The sequence below is a fragment of the Rana temporaria genome, chromosome 1 (assembly GCF_905171775.1).
Source record: "Rana temporaria chromosome 1, aRanTem1.1, whole genome shotgun sequence".
In the NCBI taxonomy this organism is placed as follows: Eukaryota; Metazoa; Chordata; class Amphibia; order Anura; family Ranidae; genus Rana; species Rana temporaria.
The window spans coordinates 27310762-27335834 of record NC_053489.1 but is presented as its reverse complement, the minus strand read 5'-3'; the positions used below and the strand labels follow the sequence as shown (position 1 = coordinate 27335834).

The 25073-nt window shown below is 40.3% G+C and overlaps 1 protein-coding gene across 30 annotated transcripts in view; it reads left to right on the top strand.

Moving 5' to 3' along the window:
- Positions 1-21222, top strand: part of CELF4 (CUGBP Elav-like family member 4) — a 1399301-nt gene extending 1378079 nt beyond the window's left edge. For 28 of the 30 annotated variants that reach the window (XM_040336074.1, XM_040336067.1, XM_040336066.1 and 25 more), the window contains one exon: positions 19662-21222. In XM_040336074.1, coding sequence (XP_040192008.1) covers positions 19662-19702 — 41 coding nt within the window. In that variant the 3' untranslated portion in view covers positions 19703-21222. Of the gene's footprint in view, positions 1-10531; positions 10601-10985; positions 10993-19661 lie in introns of all 30 variants that reach the window. The other 2 variants (XR_005746938.1, XM_040336057.1) reach the window with 2 other exon arrangements.
- The last annotated feature ends 3851 nt before the right edge of the window (positions 21223-25073 follow it).

The following is a 25073-nucleotide window of genomic DNA, read 5'->3' as shown; positions in this document are numbered from 1 at the left end:
AATCTACCCCACTGCCAGCAAGTCTGGGTTTTACCGGTCGTGCCGGCAAACATTTTCTCCTGACATGGAAGCCTACAACCTTGAAGTGTTGTAGTCAGCGTAAATCTATTTTCAAAGTGATTTGCGGCTACGGCTGAAGAAGTGCCGGTAATTTGCACATTTTCTCTAAATAAACAAAACTAAAAATGTGCTTTGTGTACGCTCATTATCCCCGCGTCGTACTGCGGGAACCGGGCGGTGGGGAGCGGGCACCTCAAACAGCGTCACCAACAGGCAAATGATAACCATCCATATTTCCTGCAGGCCGCTCCGTGCACGAGATTGTTTTTTAATGAGCGCAAACGGCCTCCCTGTCACGATTTGGTGTGCGTCGCCGCAGCTTTCCCTGCGCCGAGGAGTGCAGGGGCCTGTTCCTCCATCAAAATAATCCAATTTAAAGAAATGATTCATATTAGCCGGTGCATCTGTCTGAGGCCGGAGCAAGGCCCGAACGTTCCTCTAATAAATGATCTTCATTAAATTCAGCTGAAAATATAATCTGGGGAGAGACGGATGATGAGAGCGCAGCAAAGAATAAGCAAAAGGAGTTAGCGGTTTGCTTTTGTCATTTATTCCGTGCAGGCCTCGGAAACCGGGCCTTGTTTGGTGAAATTTTAATTTTGTTATAAAGACGCCGAATCCATCAGACAGACCAAGCAGAGTCATTGCTTGCTGCTGTCATTTCATGGAGATTTTTTATTTTTTTTTACTTGCTCTGTGTAACCGCTCTATTTCCTGGGAGGAAATGAAAGTCATACATGCCCAGCTATTCCCACAGTCACTCAGCTCACTTAGTGTGAAAATATAATTTTTTTCCTTTTATGTTTTGTTTTTTTTACCTCTAGGATTTCTTTAACCACTTCAGCCCCCGGCACTGCGTCGCTTTAACTGACAATTGCGCGGCCGTGTGACGTTGTACCCAGAACAAAATTGGCGTCCTTTTTTCCCCACAAATAGAGCTTTCTTTTGGTGGTATTTGATCACCTCTGCGGTTTTAATTTGTTGTGCTATAAACAAAAAAAGAGCGACTTAAAAAAAAAAAAAGCAATACTTTTTACTTTTTGCTATAATAAATATCCCCCAAAAAAATAAAAAAAAATTTTTTTCTCAGTTTAGGCCGATATGTATTCTTATATTAGTTTTGGTAAAAAAAAAAAGCGTATATTGATTGGTTTGCGCAAAAGTAGGGGATCATTTTATGGCATTTTTATTATTATTATTTTTTTTTAGTAGTAATAGCGGCGATCATCAATTTTTATCGTGACTGCGACATTATGGCGGACACATCGGACACTTTTGACACCATTTTGGAACCATTGTCATTTATACAGCGATCAGTGCTATAAAAATGCACTGATTACTGTGTAAATGACACTGGCAGGGAAGGGGTTTAACACTAGGGGGCGAGGAAGGGGTTAATTTACCGTATTTATCGGTGTATTGCGCGCTCCGGGGTATATCGCGAACTCCTAATGTTGACCCTAAAATCCTGTAAAAAAAAATCATTTTATTACATTTTACTACTTACAGTTTTGGAGTCTTGCTCGGTGTCCATCGGCGGCCTCGTCCGGTCCGGCGTCCGTCTGCGGCCTCGGTGGTGTCCTCCCGGCTTCTCCCGCGCTGTCTCCGTGTCGAATCCCCGCTTCCCGCGCACATACATTAAGAGCCCAGCCGCAGGTCGCACGCGTGTGCCGCCGCCGCGTGCACGCAACCCGGTCCTAAGCTCTGTGACCGCGGCCGCGGGACCCGCGGACCCGTTCGCCGCCGGTGTCCCGCGATCGGTCACAGGAGCTGAAGAACGGGGAGAGGTGTGTGTAAACACACCTTCCCCGTTCCTCACAGTGGCAGTGTCATTGATCGTCTGTTCCCTGATATAGGGAAAGGCGATCAGTGACGACACACATCCAGCCCCGCCCCCCTACAGTTAGAAGGTCACACTTAATCTCTAAAGCGCCCCCTAGTGGTTAACTCCTAAACTGCCATTGTCATTTTCACAGTAAACAGTGCATTTTTATAGCACTTTTTGCTGTGAAAATTACAATGGTCCCAAAAATGTGTCAAACTTGTCCGATGTGTCCGCCATAATGTCGCAGTCACGGAAAAAAATGCTGATCGCCACCATTAGTAGTCAAAAAAAAGTTATTAATATAAATGCCATAAAACTATTCCCTATTTTGTAAACGCTATAAATTTTGCGCAAACCAATCGTTAAACGCTTATTGCAATTTTTTTTTTTACCAAAAATATGTAGAAGAATACGTATCGGCCTAAACTGAGGAAAAAAATATGTTTTATATATCTTTTTTGGGGACATTTATTATAGCAAAAAGTAAAAAATATTGAATTTTTTTCAAAATTGTCGCTGTATTTTTGTTTATTGCGCAAAAAACAAAAACCGCAGTGATGATCAAGTACCACCAAAAGAAAGCTCTATTTGTGGGAAAAAAAGGACGCCAATTTTGTTAGGGAGCCACGTCGCACGACCGCGCACTTGTCAGTTAAAGCGACGCAGTGCCGAATCACAAAAAGGGGCTAAGGTCCTTAACCTGCATATTGGTCCGGGTCTTAAGTGGTTAAAAGTCAGCAGCTACAGTGTTTGTAGCTGCTGACTTAAAAAAAAAATTGCGGGTGGAACCCCCCTTTTAAGTGGTTAAGTTTCCCAGAGCTTATTATTTATTTAAACAATATAGACAATGGCCCGGATTCTCGTAGCACTTACGCCAACGTATCTACAGATACGCAGCGTAAGTGTAAATGTGCGCCGTCGTATCTATGCGCCGTGCCCATAGAACTAGATACGACTGAAAATAGGCTTCCTCCGACCGACGTAAGTTTCCTACGCAAGAATGGTTTGAAAGAGTGAAAAATTACTACAAAATTGAATATCTATGTACAGTAGTTGTGACGCGGGCCAACTTATTAAACATAGTAAAAAATGGAGACAGTGGGCCATATTCACATAGAATTACACTGGCGTATCAGCAGATACTCCGACGTAAGTCCGAATCTAAGGCCATCGTATGTTTAAGTGTATTCTCAAACTGAGATACACTTAAACATGCCTAAGATACGACAGCCAGTGCCGTTGTATCTTAGGGTGCAATAGCTATGCTGACCGCTAGGTGTCGCTTCCATTGCGGTCGGCGTAGAATATGCAAATGACTAGTTACGCCGATTCACGAACGTACGCTTGCCCGTCGTAGTGATTTTACGTCGTTTCCGTAAGAGATACGCGGCATAAAGATAAACATGCCCCCTAGGTGGCGTACTCAATGTTAAGTATGGCCGTCGTTCCCGCGTCACAATTTGAAAATTTTACATCGTTTGCGTAAGTCGTCCGTGAATAGCGCTGGACGCCATTTACGTTAACGTCTAAACCAATGACGTACTTGCGACGTAATTTCGCGCAATGCACGGCGGGAAAATTCGAGACGGAGCATGCGCAGTATGATCGGCGCGGGAACGCGCCTAATTTAAATGATCCACGCCCCCTACATGGATCATTTGATTTAGGCGGGCTTGCGCCGGTGGACTTTACGCTACGCCGCCGCAAGTTTACAGGCAAGTGCTTTGTGAATCAAGCACTTGCCCGTAAAACTTGCGGCGGTGTAACGTAAAGGAGATACGTTACGCCGCCGCATTTCTACGAGAATCTGGCCCAGTGGAAAGACTTTAAATTATCGGAGGAATATATGGAAAAAATAATTGAGGAATAAAGAGGAAGGAACAAACCACTGGGGGACAGGGGAGGGAGGGGAGCGGGGAGAGGGTTTGGTCTATAATTAAATTTGATATGTAAACTAATAGTAACAAAACAAAAAAAATGGGGAAAAAAAATGAAGGAAGTAAAAGATAAATATATAAAATAGTATACGGAAAACCACAAATGATGCGAAACCGAAGAAGAGACAATATTTATTTATGAATGAATGAAATCATGAGCAAGTCTCCTGCTGTGGTTGAGTCTGACGTGGTTTAAAAAATATATATTAATTTATAAAAAATTAAAAAAAAATATTTGTAAAAAAAAAAAAAGGGTATTCAACAGCAAATCTCACACATAAAAAAATAAACTTCTGCCTAGTAATTAAATCAGTTGGTATTTACTACTAACAATACCATTTCCCATCCAACCTTTTTTTGTAAAACCAGTGCTCACAATTCGGGTTAAGGTTTTTTTTTTTTCCTTTATTTATGAACCAATTTTTTTTCTTTCTATTGGGAAGGGTGCTTGATTTTAGAACACCCAGTAACCTCAGTATCAAACCTACTTATGTGAGGTCGTCCATAAAATCTCGCTGCGGTTCCATTTCAGCCTCAACAAGTCAGATCCTTTAACCTGTGAAAATGGCTTTTGTAGGAAAAAATAGCAAACTCTCTTGGCAATTACAGCTATGAAATCTTTCATATTTCAAACAGAACAATTTGCTTCATGCCCCTTCCCCACCCCGAGCATTATTTCAGGGACACCGAGGTGCTCTGTTCATCTTCAAGAGGTCATGGGGTGGCGTGAACTCCTAACCCTAAAGATGACACTGGAGTCTAGAAGAATATAAAAAGCAACAAAAACTGCTTCAATTACATCTGTGAGATTCAAGATGAAAAGAACGGGGCTTTTAATATGTTTGTCCACTTACTCATTTCTTGTGATCATTGACTTACATAGACAGCTGCCTAAGAACTAAGGGCCAGATTCACGTAGAATCGCGGCGGCGTAACGTATCGTAGATACGTTACACAGCCGCAAGTTTTCATCGCAAGTGCCTGATTCACAAAGCACTTGTGATGAAAACTACGCTGGCATGCTCCGGCGCAAGGCGGGCCAATTCAAATGGGCGTGTGCCATTTAAATTAGGCGCGCTCCCGCGCCGGACCGACCGCGCATGCTCCGTTTCGCAATTCCCGTCGTGCTTTGCGCGCCGTGACGTCATTTTCTCTTTTGTGAATCTGGCCCTAAGAATAATCTAAGAATAGTGTGACATGCAACAATATTGTTAAAGCTGATCCACTATGGCCCAGATTCACAGAGAGCAAGGCGTACATTACGCCGCCGTAGAGCACCCACCGTACAGCACGCCATTGTAGCGCGGAGAGGCAAGCATTGCATTCAGCAAGCCAGTGCTCCCAACGCTGCACCAGCGTAGCGTGGGTTTCGAAGGCACACGCTGGCGTAGGTGGAAGTGGGCGTGACCCCATGCAAATGATGGGCCAAGCGCCAGACAAGTACGTATCACAAACTGCGCATGCGCCGTGACGTGGACGCATGCACAGCACCCCCCTGCGCCTGCTCACAACCGCGTCGGCACAACTGCCTAAGCTATGCCGGATCACCGCATACGCCATGAACATAACGTACGCCCAGCCAGACACACGTCCAACGCACAATACGCCGGCTTGTGTTCCCTGGTGCAGACCTGTGCATGTGTGTTGCCGGGTTGCACCTCATTTATGGGGAATAACTTTACGCCGGACGTACAACTTACGCGCATCTCGCGTAGCATGCGCCAGGCACACGCACATTCATGAATCGGCGTATTTCCCTCGTTTGCATGTTTGAATGGCTAATCAATGGGAGCAGCACCATGCGCCCAGCCCATATGTGCGCCCACCCTACGCCGGCGTGTGCAAGCTATGTCGGCGGGCTGTAGCCTGTTTTTAGGCGCATGTTGGTTCGTGGGTCTGCCGCACACATACGCCGGCGCACATTTGCACTTACGTCGGCGTAACGTGTTATACGTCGGCGTAAGTGCTTTGTGAATCTGGGCCATTGTGTTTAAAATGTTATCAGAATTTCCGCAATACTAAAAAAAATATATATATAAAGTGGACCTACCATGAAAACTCTGCTCAGGAATCACGTAAACCAATGCCTGGCTAGGCTTTTTGTCACATGATTCATTCATTTATTTATTAATTCATTAATTCAAGGGCTCAAGCTGGCATAGTTACACTTTTGGTCACATGATCAGCATAAAGGGTATGTAAAGGTATTTTTTTTTTAATAACAAACATGTTATACTTACCTCCGCTGTGCAGCTCATTTTGCACAGAGTGTCCCCGAACCTGGTCTTCTGGGTTCCCTTGGCGCCTATCTCCGCTCTCCCTTGCAAGAACTCATCACCTTCATGCGAGCTCGCATGGTGATGAGTTCCTGCGGGCGCGCTCCTGTGATACAGCCTGTGGCCAAAGCCGCTTACTGTATCACTCGGCCCTGCCCCGCATTAGGGGTCCCAGAACATAATTTGGTTGAAAAATATTTTTGGAATATTTTATTGTTAGGCAGCAACAGGGCTAGAATTATTGCTCTCGCTCTAATGATCGCGGCAATACCTTACATGTGTGGTTTGAACACCGTTTTTATATGCAGGGTGCTGCTCACGTATGTGTTCGCTTCTGCACGTGAGCTCGTCGGGAAGGGGCCTTTAAAAAAAAAACGTATTTATTTTACTTTATTTTATTGATTTTAAAGCTGTTTTAAAAAAAATGGGTCACTTTTATTCCTATTACACTGAATGTAAACATCCCTTGTAATAGAAAAAAGCATGACAGGTCCTCTTAAATCTGACATCTGGGGTCAAAAAGACCTCACATCTCATATTTGGATTTAAATGCAATAAAAAAAATAATAATTTTTTGTCATTTGAACAAATTACAAAAACATGTCCCTTTAAGAGATATGGGCGGATGTGACATTTTGACGCCGCTTCCGCCCTGCTATGGTATGGAGACGTGTGGGGGCCATCTTGCCCTCACTTGTATCCATACCAAGGAAGGAGAAGGACCCGATTGCCTCTGCCGCTACCGACAGCTCCGGTAAGCGGCGGAGGGCGTAGGAGAGCAGTGGTAGGGGGGCCCTCTCTCCCTGCCGATAACGGTGATCTTGCTGCAAATCTTCCACAGAGATCACCATTATCGTATACCATAACATGTGCATCAAATGAAGGTCCATAAAACTTCAATCACCCATCAAAGTGTTTGAAGTTTTATGGATTGAGGGCGCCTGCCTTTACACGCACATGAACTTTAATGGCATCCCAGTCTTAGTCCGTAGGGTTCAATATTGAGTTGTCCCCGCCCTTTTACAGCTATAACAGCTTCAACTCTTCTGGGATAGGCTGTCCACAAAGTTTAGGAGTGTGTCTATGGAAATGTTTGACCACATGGTACAGACAGGGCCAATCACAGCCCATCTGTATGTGATTAGCTTTGACCAATCACAGCTAATCCCAACAAAACAAACTGAATGTTTCATTCAGTAAAAAGCTTGCTTATAGCAATGTAATTCAATGCTATAAGCAAACATAATGTGTAAAAAAAAAAATCCTGATCACTTTTCTAGAGTAGTACAATGTTACTATGGTAACATTATATTTCTCTGGTCACAGTGTTTAAAAAAAAATAATAATAATAAAATAAATATATATATATATATATATATATATATATGTACTGTCACTAGTCAGTGTCCCTGATCACCGCCACACCAGTAATGTGATGATGCTGTACTGCACCGGTGACAGTATATTTAAAAAATAAAAAAGTGTGAATTTTTATTTTTTAATTTCTTAATTTTCCCAAAAAATTACAACAAGAAATTACAACTTCAAAAAAACGCCATGCCTCTTACCAAACACCTTGGACTGTCTATTTTCCAAAAAAGAGATCATTTAGAGGTTATTTGTACTGTCCTGGCATTTTAGGTTCTCAAGAACTGTGGTATGCCGTCAGTACATCAGGATTGATCTATTTTCAGATATATACCGTAGTTTATGGACTCTAAAATTTTCCTACAGACTAAATAACATACAGTGATTTGGGTTATTTTCTTTAAAGAAATGTAGCAGAATACATTTTGGGCTAAACGTGTTGAGAACAATTATGTATTTGCAAAATTTTATAACAGAAACAAAGAAAAATTTTGTTAATTTTTAAAACATAAAAAACCCAGGGGTGATTAAATACCACCATAAGAAAGCTCTATTTGTGTGAACAAAATTCAGTGTTGCATGACCGCACAATTGTCATTCAAACTGCGCTAAAATCTGAAAATTGTCCAGGGCAGGAAGGGTGGTAAAAACGCATTGGACTGTCTATTTTGACAAAGAATTACAACTACAAAAAAACACCATGCCTCTCACTAAACACCTTGGACTGTCTAGTTTCCAAAAAGGGGTCATACACTGATTTGGGTTCTTTTTGTCAAAGAAATGTAGCAGAATATATTTTGGGCTAAATGTATGAAGAATAATTATTTATTTGCAAAATTGTATTACAGAAACAAAGAAAATTTTGTGTTTTTTTTTTTTCAAAAGTCTTTTTTCGTAAATTTTGAAAAAAATTATTTACCCAGTGGTGATTAAATGCCACCATAAGAAAGCTCTATTTGTGTGAACAAAATGATAAATATTTAATTCAGTCTTGCATGACCGCACAGTTGTCATTCAAACTGCGCTAAAATAAAAAAATTGTCCTGGGCAGGAAGGGTGGTAAAAACGCATTGGACTTTCTTGTGAAAAAAAAAACGCATTGGACTGTCTATTTTGACAAAAAAATTACAACTTCAAAAACCCGCAATGCCTCTTACTAAACACCTTGGACTTTGGACTGTCTATTTTCCAAAAAGGGGTCATTTGGGGGGGGGGGATTGTACTGTCCTCACATTTTAGGGTCTCAAGATATGAGATAGTCCATCTGTACATCAGGATTGATACATTTTTAGATACTCGAGTATAAGCAGAATTTTTCAGCACATTTTTTTGTGCTGAAAATGCCCCCCTTGGCTTATACTTGAGTCACATTTGCGCCTGATCTCCCAGACTTTTGCCGGCCGTAGGTCCCCTGGACCCCAAACTTGGAACACATGTAGCCCCACAAGTGTGCAAAGTTTGTTGTCCGGGGGACCTACTGCCGGGGACCACCGATTTTTCAAAGCCGAGCACCTCTTCCATAGACTCCCATGTTAAATGGTAATTTCTCCAGTGCTTTTGGAGACCCGGCACCGGCTGGTCGAAGGTCCCCTGTACCCGGAACTTGGCACACATGTAGCTCCATTTCTCCTCTACAAGTGTGCACAGTTTCTTGTCTGGGGAACCTATGGCCAAGGAGCACCAATTTTTTAAACCCGGGCACCCTTTTCTTAGACTCCCATGTTAAACGCCAGTCTAGTCATGGACACAGTGAGGCATGGCCATATTGAGGCATGGGCACAGTGAGGCATGGGCACAGTGAGACATGCACATGGACACAGTGAGGCAAAGTAAGGCACAGTGAGGCATGCAGATGGACACCCTAGGCTTATACTTGAGTCAATAAGTTTTCCCAGTTTTTTGTGGTAAAATTAGGTGCCTCGGCTTACACTCGAGTATATACGGTATATACCATAGTTTGTGGACTCTAAAACTTTCCTACCGACTAAATATTATACACTGATGTGGGTTCTTTTCATCAAAGAAATGTAGCAGAATACAAATTGTCCTGGGCAGGAAGGGTGGTAAAAACGCATTGGACTGTCTATTTTGACAACAAAATACAACTTAAAAAAAAACACAATGCCTCTTACTAAACACCTTGGACTGTCTAGTTTCCAAAAAGGGGTCATTTGGGGTACTGTCCTGGCATTTTAGGAAGGGTGGTAAAAATGCCCGGTATTGAAGTGGCTTGGGTACATACCTCTCGAAATGAAAGGCAAACCTATTGCTTTGCACCCCTAGGTTATCTGAAGTGAATTACCCCCGTTTTGTTAATTATTTTTGGCATTAAAAATTCAGGATAAAATCAGAATGGTTGGACAAAGTGGTAAGGCAATGAAAAGGGGGTTGTATAAAATAAATAAATGGTTATCTTTAAATATTGTAATTTATAAGGAAATTTTAAGCATACAGTACCATGAAGAAAAAAAATGTGCAACATTGTATGTCTATAATAATAATGTATTAAAGTTAATGAAAGCATATTGCTCTACGAAAATTAAGGAAGGCTTGTTGCATTTATCTACAAAGTAGCACCTACAGAATTTTACTGGTAGAGCTTTGGAATGTGACTTAGAGGGCTGGCTGGAAATAATTGTTCCAAACATTTGCAAGGCTATGTTTGTATTGCATTCATCAAATGCATGTGTTCCTTTATCATGACTACAAAAAGCTTGCCTCTGTCTGTTTCTGACTTGCTGTAACATCTCCATGTGTCCCTTGCTCTGTCACTTTTTTCTTTTTTTTTTTTTTTTGCTCTTGTCCTTCTTTTCATTTTGATGTGGCTTTTTCATTTTTTTTTTTGTCACCTGCCTTCATCGTGATTGCTCAAATGACCTGTGAGTGCTATTTATATATTTTCTCCCATCCCCCCACCCCCTCCTCCTCCTCCTTCCTCCTTTTTTTTTTTCCGAAGAAAACTGAAAATACAACCCAATACGCAAAACACTTTGAAAACGAAAAAAAACATATATATATTTTCATTTTTTTTTTTTTGTCATTCAACTCAATCCCAACCTAACCAGACCCAACATACGATCTCACGCCGAAAAAAGTTAACGTAATGACGTGGAGAAACGAGCCCCCCCCAGTCCGTAAGTTCAATCGACTAGCAGTTTAAAAATGTGAAAATGATGGCGTCATGTAATAAGCTAAAGCTGCATGACATGCCGTTTTGTGGAGGTGCTGTGGTTGAAACATTATTTCTTGGATGTTGTATCCGTTCATGATTGGCCAGTCATGATCACATGTGCCGCTTTATTTATTTATTTTTCCTATTTTGTGCTGCCACTTTTTTTTTTTTGCTGTGCTCATTCTGTTTAATTGGTGCTTGCAGTGATATTATGTTCTTTGATCTCCTTGTCCAGCCTTGCTGTTTATGCTTCCGTTGTGTACTGTAATGTAGATAAAAAAAATTAAATAATAAGCAACTAATTTGTGATCCTTATAAATTGTATGCAAACCTTGAAAATCAAAAAGCAAAAGGGTAAAGAAAAAGATGTTGTGGTTGATTTTTTTGCTCTTAGTACAATCGTGTTTTTTGGTATATTTCTATATGTTTATGGAAATTTGGGGCCTTTTTCAATTGATTGTGTGAAGAATTCATTTTTTTTTTTTAAGTATTAATGTTATTTATGTTTAAAATATTTGAAATTTTGAATGGTTAGTTTAAAGATTCTACCCCACTCCAAAATAAAGTTTCAGCATTAACTACAGTAGGTTCGGGAGATAGTATTATAGCAGAAATGCCTTCCGAACTTCCTATAGTGAGCTTACAGTGCTGCCTCTGCTGCACCGTAATCCTAAGCAGTGTCGTCAGCCTTGCCTAAGTTCTCCATCTGCTGGGCTACAAAATACATCCCTCTTATGTTAGGGACATAAATAGAGGGGCAAGGCTTACAGAAAGTTAAGCCCCATACACACGATCGGGCTTATGATGGCCAAACTCACATCGGAATTCCATCGGAGTAAAAGAGAACATGTTCTCTATCTAAACTCCAATGGAATTCCTCTGAATATCCGATGGGGCATACATACGGTCGGAATTTCCGATGGAAAAAGTCCGTCTGACTTTTTCCATCGGAAATTCTGATCGTGTGTACGGGGCTTTGCACTATATTCCCAAAAGTATTGGGATGCCTGCCTTTACACGCACATGAACTTTAATTGGCATCCCAGTCTTAGTCCGTAGGGTTCGATATTGAGTTAGCCCCCCCTTTGCAGCTATAACAGCTTCACATGGGTCAAATGTTGAGAGACGTTTGCCAGTTAAAAAAAAAAACGGCTTCTGTCGGACATGCATGCTGGAAAACCAATCCCGATCAGCGCTCTCAGCCAATGGCCCACCAATTATTGTCTTGGCCCACCCTTTGCAGCTATAACAGCTTCAACTCTTCTGGGAAGGCTGTCCACAAGGTTTGGGAATGTTTGACCATTCTTCCAGAAGAGCATTTTGTGAGGTCAGGCACTAATGTTGGATGAGAAGACCTGATTCGCTGTCTCCACTCTAATTAACCCTAAAGGTGTTCTATCGGGTTGAGCTCAGGAATCTGTGTAGGCCAGTCAAGTTCCTCCACCCCAAACTCATGCCATCCATGTCTTTATGGATCTTGCTTTGTGCACTGGTGCGCAGTCATGTTGGAACGGGAAAGGGACCATCCCCAAACTGTTCCCACAAAGTTGGGAGCATGAAATTGTCCAACATTTCTTGGTATGCTGAGGCCTTATGACTTTCCTTCACTGGAACTAAGGGGCCAAGCCCAACCTCTGAAAAACACCCCCACACCATAATCCCCCCTCCACCAATTGATTTGGACCAGTGCACAAAGCAAGGTCCATAAAGACATGGATGAGTGAGTTTGGGGTGGAGGAACTTGACTGGCTTGCACCTCAACCCAATAGAACACCTTTGGGATGAATAAGAGTAGAGACTGCAAGCCAGACCTTCTTGTTCAACATCAGTGCCTGACCTCACAGATGCGCTTCTGGAAGAATGGTCAAACATTCCCATAGACACACTCCTAAACCTTGTGGACAGCCTTTACCGAAGAGCTGAAGCTGTTATAGCTGCAAAGGGTGGACCAACTCAATATTGAACCCTACAGACTAAGGGGCAGATCCACAAAGATCTGCCCCGGCGCATCGTATCTGAGATACGCTACGCCGCCATACCTTACCTGGCTTTGTTTTGAATCCATAAAGATTTCGCGCCGTAAGTTACGGCAGCGTAGTGTATCTCAAGCGGCGTAACGGCACGGAATTCAAATTGGGCGGGTAGGGGGCGTGTTTCATTTAAATGAAGCGCGTCCCCGCGCCAAACGAACTGCGCATGCGCCGTCCCTAAATTTCCCGCCGTGCATTGCGCTAAATGACGTTGCAAGGACGTCATTGGTTTTGACCTGGACATAAATTACGTCCATTCCCGATTCACGAACGACTTATGCAAAAAAAAAAAATCTAAATAAACGCGGGAACGACGGCCATACTTAACATGCCAGGTCTAACTATACGCCGCAAAACAGCAGCTTTAACTATACGCCGGAAAAAGCCGACTAGAGACGACGTAAAAAAATGCGACGGCCGCGCGTACGTTCGTGGATCGTCGAAAATAGATAATTTGCATACTCGACGCGGAAAACGACGAGAACTCCACCCAGTGGACGCCGAAGTTTTGCATCTAAGATCCGAAGGCGTACGAAGCCATACGCCTGTCGGATCTAACCCAGATGCCGTCGTATCTTGGTTTGAGGATTCAAACCAAAGATACGACGCGGGAAATTTGAAAGTACTCTCTCTGTGGATCTGCCCCTAAGACTGGGATGCGATTAAAGTTCATGTGTGTGTAAAGGCATGTGTCCCAATACTTTTGCCAATATAATGTTTGTGCTCACTGAAGTTCTGGTAGATCAAAAATGTATTGAATATTTTTTTTTTTTAACTGGTTAGGTAGTGAACCGATTATAAGGCCCCAGCGAGTAAGTTATTGTAGCTTCCTTAATTAGTGGACCCAACAACGTTCATTACCAAAATTTAATCAGTTATTGTATTACAAATTTTTCGTTTTAATTCTTAAGCGTTAAAAAAATAATAAAGTATCATTTATTAATATGTTATTTAAAAACAATTGTTATTAAATTCTATCCGCGTAATAAGCTAGATAAAAAAAATAACTGTAATCAAACAGTAACACACATAATTATTTAATAAAAGTTAAACCTAAAAAAAAAATAACCAATGCATGCTAGCTAAATTGCAGTGCAAAGTTTTTTTTTTGTTTTTTTTTTTTTTATTTCAGCATAACATTTCCTTAATTGAAATGGTGATTCATAAGATTAACGCAAAAGGATATTTACTGAAGTGCATTGTTAGGCTAGGTGAACATTCAAGAGCTAAGCGAAAATTTTCAACCCCAGTGTATTGACAGCAGCACTGATTACTGAAGTGTTTGAGCAAGTTATATATTTTTTAGGGTATTTTTTTAGGGTTATTTTGAAAAAGAGAAAAAAAAAACATGCTCGTGGGACTGGATCTTTAAACAAAATTCAATACAAAAGAATAAAAAATATATATATACGTGTGTGTTTATTTGCAACTGAAAAAGGGTCCTTGACAAGTGTTTCTTTGTTTCTGTATTTTTTCTTTTTTTTTTGTATATTTTTTTTCTTTTTGGTGTTGTAATTGTCTACCTGCTGTGTATGGTTTGCTGTCTGTTGAAGCAACAGTGTTGAAAACCTGCCAGCGTGAATTGACATTCGGCATGACAAACCTACCAGAGTGAATCCTCTCAGCTCCAGTTTCTTGATGTAATAAATCAAAGAGTGCTCAGGAGGAGCCTGCTTGTGAGCAAGAGATAAGGGTTTCATAAGCTAATCCTCAATGATTAGGCATCCGGCTAAAATGCCAGGCTTAGCCCGATAATGATTACACTGTAAATAAAAATCTTTAAAAAAAATAAAAATAAAGTCTTACTCTTCTGTTTGAAGAAATAAAACCTTCTCATCAGTGTGTTCATTTTTATAGGCTTTGGATATTTATTTTATTTTATTTATTTTTTGGCTGGTTCCATTTTTACACTTCAGATTCAAAAAAAAAAAAAGAGAAAAAAATAAATTATTTGTAGGGCAGAGGATCTACACATTTTTTGCTTCAACAATAATTGTGTCTTGAAATTTAAGCTTATAAAACAAATGTTATATACGATCGGTTGTAGCCAAAATGAACTTGTATATATTAATTATGCGGCATTTCTAGTATACTAATATCTACTATAATTTTTTTTAAATCTTTTAAGTATTTTGAAGCATTTTAAGAGAGATTGATGTCATAGATTTCATCACTACCCACCCAAGTGTAAAACAATTAGAGGATGAGGAAAGGTTTACATGTTTTTCCATAGACCAGCAAATCAGTTGGTTAATGATAAATAAATAAAATATATATATATATATATATATATATATATATATATATATATATATATATATATATATATATATATATATTTATTAATATTGATATATATGAAATAGTATATATATATATATATATATATATATATATATATATATATATATATATATATGAAAACGTATTCATACCCCTATAAATTTTCCATTATTCATCATGTTACAACCAAAAACGCAAATGTATTTTATTTGGATTTTATGTGATGATCAACACAAAGTGGCACATAATTGTGAAGTGGAAGGAAAATGATAAATGGTTTTCAATTTTTTTTTTTTAACAAATAAATATCTGAAAAGTGTGGGGTACATTTGTATTCAGCCCTCTTTACTCTGATCCCCCTAACTAAAATTTAGTGGAACCAATTGCCTTCAAAAGTCACCTATTTGGTAAATAGAGTCCACCTGTGTGTAATTTAATCTCAGTATAAATGCAGCTGTTCTGTGAAGCCCTCAGAGGTTTGATAGAGAACTTTAGTGAACGAAGAGGCCAAGGAACACACCAGACAGATCAGGGATAAAGTTGTGGAGACATTTAAAGCAGGGTTAGGTCATAAAAAAATATTCCAAGCTTTGAACACCTCACAGAGCTCTGTTCAATCCATCATCTGAAAATGGAAAGAGTATGACACAACTGCAAACCTACCAAGACATGACCGTTCACCTAAACTGACCGGGCCGGGCAAGGAGAGCATTCATCAGAGGAGCAGCCAAGAGGCCCATGGTAACTCTGGAGGAGCTGCAGAGATCCACAGCTCAGATGGGAGAATCTGTCCACAGGACAAATAATCTGCCCTTTAAAGGAAGAGGGGCAAGAGGAAAGAAATCAATAAGAAGTCCTCTTTGCAGTCTGCGAAAAGCAATGTGGGGGAAGGTGCTCTGGTCAGATGAGACCTAAATTTTACTTTTTGGCCTAAAAGCCAAACAATTTGTGTTGCAGAGTATAACACTGCACATCACCCTGAACACACCATCCCCACTGCGAAACATGGAGGTGGCAGCATCATGTTGTGGGAATACTTTTCTTCAGCAGGGACAGGGAAGCTGGTCAAAATTGATTGGAAAACGGATGGAGCCAAATACAGGGCAATCTTAGAAGAAAACCTGTTAGGCCCCATACACACGAGAGAATTTATCCGCGAATACGGTCCAGCGGACCGTTTCCATGGATAAATCCTCTCGAGGATTTCCGCGGATTTCTATGCGATGGAGTGTACACACCATCGCATTGAAATCCGCGCCGAAATCCTCTGGCGATGACGTGTCGCGCCGTCGCCGCGATTATGACGCAGCGACGTGCGCGACACTGTCATATAAGGAATTCCACGCATGCGTCGAATCATTACGACGCATGCGGGGGATCCCTTCGGACGGATGGATCCGGTGAGTCTATACAGACCAGCGGATCCATCCGTTGGGATGGATTCCAGCAGATGGATTTGCTTGGCATGTCAGCAAATATTCGATCTGCTGGAATCCATCCCAGGGGAGAAATATCTGCGGAAACAGATCCGCTGGCGTGTACACACCATAGGATCTATCCGCTGAAACCCATCTGCTGGGATTTTTCAGCGGATGGATTCTATGGTGTGTACGGGGCCTTAGATACAAAAGACTTGAGACAGGACAACGACCCTAAACATAAAGCCAGAGCTACAATGGAATGGTTTAGATCAAAGCATATTCATGTGTTAGAATGGCCCAGTCACAGTCCAGACCTAAATCACATTGAGAATCTGTGGCAAGACTTGAAAATTGCTGATCACGTTCTCCATCCAATCTGATAGAGCTTGAGATATTTTGCAAAGAAGAATGGGCAGAAATGTCCCTCTCTAGATGTGCAAAGCTGGTAGAGACATCACCAAAAAGACTTGCAGCTGTAATTGCAGAGAAAGGCGGTTCTACAAAGTATTGACTCAGGGGGGTGCCATACAAATGCACACCACTATTTTCAGATCTTTATTTGCAAAAAAAAATTGCAAAAGTTTTATCAATTTCCTTCCACTTCACAATTATGTGCCATTTTGTGTTGGTCTTACACATGAAATCCCAATAAAATACATAAAATACAGGCACTGGATATATATGTATATATATATATATATATATATATATATATATATATATATATATATATACAGTATATATATACACACACACAAATATATTTAAATACAGACTTGGGCATATTTTCTGTACTATTTAACTCAATCTTTGTTTATCAAATATTCTTCCGTATCGTGAAACTTCAACAAGGATTTTCATTTCTTTAACACATTTTGTTGGGGCGGAGTAAGGATCGAAGGAAAAGCTTAAAACCCAACCAGATTTTCTGTTATAAAAATAGCAAACATATTTACAATGTATAGTAAAAAAAAAAATCGGATATTTTTGTTAGTTATTATTTTTCGTCCATTAACTTTTTTCTTTTTGTTTTGCTTCACAACACCATGTTATCATTTGTATACAATATACAGGATAACAGTCAATTATAAATACCAATTAATTACTAAAAATAATAATCCAGGAAAAAGCAGGGGTCAGGGCAGGTAGCAGGGATTAATCCAGGAACAAGCAGGGGTTGGGGCAGGCAGCAGGGAATAATCTAAGAACAGGCTAAAGTCAAGACAGGACAACTAGTTTAAAGTGCTAGAGGACAGAGTCAGTGTATTCCATGGGTGCTTAACCTGTGGCACGCCAAGTGTTGCAGAAAAAATCCCATGAGGCATTGCAAGCTGCTGACAGTTACAAGCCTGACTCTTAAAAGTAGAGCATGGTGAGACTTCTGTAACTGCTGAGGGCACAGGAACTGAGTTCTGTAACAGCTGGAGGGTACACGTTGAGTTCTGTAATAGCTGGAGGACATGGGTTGAGTTCTGTAACAGCTGGAGGGCACATGTTGAGTTCTATAACAGCTGGAGGGCACAGGCTGAGTTCTGTAACAGCTAAAGGGCATGGGTTGAGTTCTGTAACAGCTGGAGGGTACAGGTTGAGTTCTGTAACAGCTGGAGGGCACAGGTTGAGTTCTGTAACAGCTGGAGGGTACACGTTGAGTTCTGTCACTGCTGAGGGCACATGTTGAGTTCTGTAACAGCTGGATGGTACAGGTTGAGTTCTGTAACAGCTGGAGGACAGGGGTTGAGTTCTGTAACAGCTGGAGGGCACAGGTTGAGTTCTGTAACAGCTGGAGGGCACAGGTTGAGTTATGTAACAGCTGGAGGGCACAGGTTGAGTTCTGTAACAGCTGGAGGGCACAGGTTGAGTTCTGTAACAGCTGGAGGGCACAGGTTGAGTTCTGTAACAGCTGGAGGACATGTATTGAGCTCTGTAACAGCTGGAGGGCACAGGTTGAGTTCTGTAACAGCTGGAGGACATGGGTTGGGTTATGTAACAGCTGGAGGGCACAGTTTGAGCACCCATGGTGTAGACCAGGGGTCTCCAAACTACGGCCATCCAGTTGTTCAGGAAATGCAATTCCCATCATGCCTAGTCATGTCTGTGAATGTCAGAGTTTTACGATGCCTCACGGGACGTGTTGTTCCGCAACAGCTGGAGGGCCGTAGTTTGGAGATCCATGGTGTAGACAGATCTATTACAAGCCAAGAGCCCTGGGCTTTTGACATTCAAATAGGGCGGCATATTGCCACCTGCCAATGAGAACAGAGGTGGCTAGGACAGACGGGTCAGTGCCCCGCCAACCTACAGGACCGTTGTAGCTAGAGTGAAGCCTGTTGCCTTGGAATGGCAGCAGACCTAGGGCCCGTGGATAGGTAAAGACAGGAACAGTAGCACAGGAACATGCAGGATGCCCCTTACAGTCATATAATTGAGATTCTGATCAGGGGTCAAGTCCTGGGGAAAAAAGTGTGGGAACTCCCACTCAAGATCCACTCCCCCGCCAAAAAAAAAAAATGATACGATCCACTGCATGTTCTTTCTAAATCCCGTGATAACTCGCGGCAGACCTCTGCAATGTCTCCTGGGAACAATGACAAAAGCTCCCAGGAGACATTGCGGAATCGAGGAAGTGACGGAATACCCGCACACTACCCGATGAATCCATATACTGGAAGCGGCCAGTAACATAAAGGATTACTAAGGTTCGCCTGCCCCTGACAGTGACTCGAGCTGGGCATCGCCGCTTAGTGAAGGATCGGCTCGGGCGGCTCGGCTGCTCTCGGCTGCTCTAGTCCTGCAAAGGGAACTGAGTTCCTGCTGTGAAAAAAGTGCAGGAACTCCGTTCCCACGCGTTCCCGCAGGACTTGAGCCCTGATCCTGATACTGTATATGACTGGAGTACCGCTATAAGGAAAACAGTAAAGGGGGAGGGGCATGATAAGAAAACAAAAAAAAAACTAATCACTGCAACACATTACAAATAAGTTTAATTAATACCCACACTTTGGTTTCTACCCTTTCATTCCACTTATGGCACAAAGTTACTTTAAAAAACATATTTCAACAAATATGAAAATCCTTGTTGAAAATAACGTATTGGAGCAATTTAATTAACGACAATTTGGAAAAGAGTAATGCAACATTTCCAGGATTTCAGGTCAGGCAGTTCACACATTATCTGATCAGGGGAAGATTTATTTATTTTTATTTTATTTTTTATTTTATTTTTTTCATGTGCATTCATTAACATGTCAAAAATATTGACTAATCTCTTATTATTTTTTTTATTTTTCAGGACAGGAACTGAATGGGCCGTATTATTACAATACAAAATAAACATATAAAAGAATATATGACCGAGAAGCGCTGGATTACAATTTTGACATATCAGCAAAGTACCAATCATGCTGAAGACTTCAGACTTTTCTTCTACTTTGATTGTTAAGACTGTAATATTTCTTCAATGAAAGTATCGCGACTGCTTACGTGGATGGGAACTCAAGTTGGAAACATCAGACGGATCAAGATCAATGGGAATTTCCGAACAGACACTGATAATGCCACAAAAAAAAAAGGCTTTTTCTTAAAAAAAAAAAAAAGAAACCTGAAATTTGACAAGGAGTGCCTGTTCGCCACCATGAGTTATGTTGCTATGGCATCCCCATGGCAACTGTTGCAAGAAGCATCGTTTATGTCATTCCTTAGCTATTTAGGGACCAAAGGACCAAACTTTTTATTGCAGACTTGTAGCTGTATGTAAAATATGAAGTTAACTTCCTACACCTTAGCTGTTCTTAAAACAGTTTGGGAGTAATTATATGAAATATGTAAAAAAAAAAAAAAAAAAATGCTTAAAATGCTTTTAAAAAATGGCAAGATAATAGCTATTTGATACTATAGAAGGTTCTTTGGTTACATTAATTAAATTCTTGAAAATTTCCTATGGTTTTATGTATATTATGAAAGGATAAGTATGTAGGAATTAAATAGAGGATAGATATTTTAAAAAGCAGACAAAACAAAAAATTTAAAAAAAACGTGAGATGGAAAAAAAAATAATAAAAAATGAGAAAAATAAAAAAAAAATTGAAAAATGCATTAGAAAGAAGGTAGTAGGAAAAAAAAAAAAAGGTTTGTAAATGCTTCTAACTACCCTTTAAAATCCTAATAGTTGTACAGATTTAACAGAAAAGTTTAAGATATCTATATAATAGTAAAAAAAAAAAATTAGAAAGCAAAAACAAAAAAAAAAAAAAGTTTAAAAAAAAAAAATAGACGTTAGCATTATGGCTAAAAGAAAGATGTTGTAGAACTGTAATTTTTGTAGAGTTTAGAATAAGCATAAAATCCTATTGCATACTTTATTGAGGAGGATATGAGAGGCTGTGATGGCAGCTTTTGACTGCAAGCATTCCACCTATTAAAAAAATAAAACTTGACTCTTGTAAAATGATGCAATGAAATAAAATAACGTTACAACAGCTATTGTCTTTTTTTCATCAGTTAATTGTAACTTGAAGAATGACATGGCTCTTCGCTTCATATCTTCGTAATCTGCTCTTTGCTAACCCTCCCATCATCCTCTGCTTTAGTAGTTTCCATATTTGTTCTAGACCTTCAGGGGCAAAAGACAGCCTAGAACCTTAATGTTAAAAAAAAAGTAAAAAATAAAAAAATATAAACAATCTTTGAAAAAATTTCTGAAACTGTTTACAAGGAATTTTGAAAAACAGGGGATGTTTAAAAAAAACGATGCTGGCTCTGTTTTTCTGTAAATACATTTGCATATTTTGTAGGTCTTTTAATTGTAATGATAGAGAAAAAAAAAAAAAAAACAAGGAAAAAATTATTTAAAATGAAAGCACGATATTTATCTTTGGTAATTGACTTTAGAGCAGTTAAAAAATAAATAAAAAAATAAAAGATGTTGCTTTAGAATAAACTCAGATTCAGAAAAAAATAAGTCAATGAACTATTTAAAAACACATATATTTTAAAAGATATCATATTTATTCTAATTTATTTCTGCTGTATGAATTTTTCAGTTTTATCTTTTGTTTTTGTTTTTTTTGTTTTTTTTGTTCTCACTCATTTTAGTTGAACTAAAAGAGTGTTTTTGATCATGTTTAACTTTTTTTTTTTATAAATATATATATAAATATAAATATATATATAAATACACAAAAAATCATGAAGTATTATCTCCTGCAATGGGTCACTTTTTTCCCTTTAATTGCTGGAAGGGGATGGAACACTGTGCCATAGCCCTCCTCTGGATAACAAAATGGATTCCTTTTCTCAAGCCTCGTTTTTGTTTATAAGCTTTTTTTATTTAACCCTATGCTGACTTGTTAAAAATCCAACTTGTATCACAATGGTCTTCTTTTTTTTTTTTTCAGAATAGTTTATCGCTGTGATCCTTGCTGTTCATTAGAATGCAGACCCTTTTTACTTCTGTCACTGAACTCTTTTATTTTTACTTCTTTTTTTTTTTATCTTTGTTTTCCTTGCCCACTCTTGGGCATCGTCTTTCTTTTTTCTCTTGGTTATTGTGTTCCTTTAATTCCTGCTGTTAGTAAGTACAGGTGTGTACAGCAGCTGCATTTCCGTCCAACTGCTCTTTTCACTCTCAATTACCTTAAAAAATCTCCTTGTAATCTTCTGTAATTATTGAATGACGCTTTTCAGCTTAGCCCTAAATAAAGCACAGTTTAAAAAAAAAACGTTTTGTTGTTTCTTATTCTGTCCCAATAGCTTTAGTCGATTTTAGAAATCTATATATATAAAACTCAACGTGTGTGTGTATGTATGTTCCAGCATCACGTCCAAACGGCTAAAGATATTAACATGAAACTTGGCACACATGTTACTTATATGTCAGCAACAAACATAGGATAGGTGGTTTAACCCTTACCCACCCCCATTTGCCATGGTCGGGGTTTTCCTTTAAAGTCCCATTCAACTCTATGGGAAATACATGTTACTTCATAACTTCCAAACGGCTGTACATATTTCGTTAACACTTGGTCACATGTTACTTATATGTCCACTTAAACTATAGGATAGTTAATTTATCCCTTAACTACCCCCATTTGTGAGGGTCAGGGTTTTTGTTTAATGTCCCATGCAAATCAATGGGAAATGTATGTTCCCACATAACTTCTGTACGCCTGGAGATATTTCAATAATACCTGGTACACATATTACTTATATGCCAAATAAAAATAAATGACAGTTAAATTAACCCTTACCTACACCCTTATATAAAAGATGGGTATATTTATATTACTATGATTTTCTTCCCCAAAAGGTTAAGATAGGAAGACCGGGCAACAACGGGTATTCAGCTAGTTAAATATATATACAAAGGGGTTTGAGGTTGTTGCTTTTATTGCAATATGACCGAAAAAGAAGAGCCTCAAGCCCCAAAAACCCCCCTGGGTGCAAGGTACAGCATTTACATATCTATTGAAACCAAAGATTGGTTGCCAATTTTTTTTTTATCTTTTTTGGAGCTCCGTAGTACAGTGCTTAGATCTCCAGTGAACCATGGATTTACAGCAAACAAAAAAGTGCGCAAAGCTACAAAGCTCCAAAGAGGAAAGGCCTCAAGCCCCCCCGGATCGAAGCTCTGTGGTACAATGCCTAGATCTTCAGTGAACAAAAAAGTGAACCATACAATCACAGCACACAAAAAAGTGCACAAGGGTACAGAATAGGGTAAAACTCCAAAGAGGAAGCACCTCAAGCCCTGAACCCCCCATGGTGCAAGACTCCTGACAAGGTCAAGGCACACTTAGGTCTAATTAGGTTGAAACCAAGTGCATCCCAAGCCCTTCCTCTTCAGTCATATCCCAATATGACTGAAGAGGAAGGGCCACAACCCCTGCACCCCCCAGGGGTGCAAGGTACAGGGTACAGCATTTACATATCCATTGAAACCAAAGATTGGTTGCCAATTTTTTTTTTTTTAATTCGTGACTCCGTGGTAGATCTCCAGTTAACAGTGGATTTAAAACACACAAAAACGTGCACAAGACAAGGGTACAAAACTCTGAAGAGGAAGGGCCTCAAGCCCTGAACCCCCCCCCCCCCCCAGTTCAAAGCTCTGTGGTACAATGCTTAGCTCATCAGTGAACAAAAAAGTGAATTATACAATCACAGCACACAATGATGAAGATGAGACCCCTGACACAATTCTCAGGGCGAACCCCATTCTGCTGTTTGACCCAAATCATGAAAGCCTGCAGAAAACAGAGGGAGAACTGCTACTTTAGGTGTTCCAGCCAGAGAGACCGGGTGGTCCTGTGCTGCTCCTTTTATTAACAACATGACATCATAGAGATAAGCATACTGATTGGTTCAGTTCATATAGTTCAGTCCCTTATTACACGCCCCTGTGACGTCTGTTCTTGGCATACTGCACACGTTTCAAAAGTCTCTATTTAGCACAAATGCCTTCGTGTCATACAGGGATCCCCATTCAATTTCACAGGTGCTTCATTCTTCAGTCGATGTGATGGGCCGGAAGGAGGGAGTTTAGGAGTGCAGTAGAAGGGGCCAGCTGTCTTCACTTAATTACTTCCTGAAGGTTCCTTTAACCCTATAATGTCTCTTAAGGAAAGTAACAGCACTGTGGTATATTTTCACACATACATATGTAACATTTGAGTAGCTCAGGAGGAAAGTAATCATAACACAAAATATAAATTTTAGTACTTCCATCACAACAAAATAGTGCACAAGGGTACAGAATCGGGTCAAACTCCAAAGAGGAAGGGCCTCAAGCCCTGAACCCCCCATGGTGCAAGGCTCCTGACTGGGTCAAGGCACACTTAGGTCTAATTAGGCTAAAACCAAGTGCATCCCAAGCCCTTCCTCTTCAGTCATATCCCAATATGACCGAAGAGGAAGGGCCTCAAGCCCCGCACCCCTGGGGTGCAAGGTACAGCATTTACATATCCATTGAAACCAAAGATTGGTTGGCAATTTTTATTTTATTTTTTAATTCAGAGCTCCATGGTACAGGGCTTAGATCTCCAGTTAAACTATGATTTAAAACACACAAAAAAGTGCACAAGACAAGGGTACAAAACTCTGAAGAGGAAAGGCCTCAAGCCCCGAACCCTCCCAGTTCGAAGCTCTGTGGTACAATGCTTAGCTCATCAGTGAACCAAAAAGTGAACCATACAATCGCAGCACACAAAAAAGTACACCAGGGTACAGAATAGGGTCAAACACCAAAGAGGAAGGGGCTCAAGTCCTTTATGATAAACATAATCCAGGTGCAGGCAGAGGTCAGGTCAGGCAGCACACAGTAAAGCCTTGTACACAAGGTCCAAAAATAGGCCTAAATCTGTTGGTTTCGGAGCTCCGTGGTAGAATGCTTAGCTCATCAGTGAACAAAAAATTGAACCATACAATCACAGCACACAAAAAAGTGCACAAGGGTACAGAATAGGAACAAACTCCGAAGAGGAAGGGGCTCAAGCCCTGAACCCCACATGGTGCAAGGCTCCTGATAAGGGGAAGGCACACTCAGGTCTACCTAAGCTGAAACCAAGTGCATACCAATCCTTTAGGGACCTGCCGAAGCTGATCCTCCAGGTACTTGGCGAGGGCTCTCCTGAAGAGAGATCCTTGGTTGCGAAGAGGAAACAAAAAGACCCAAGGGACACAGATCCTCTTCCCGACATCAGGGCAGGCC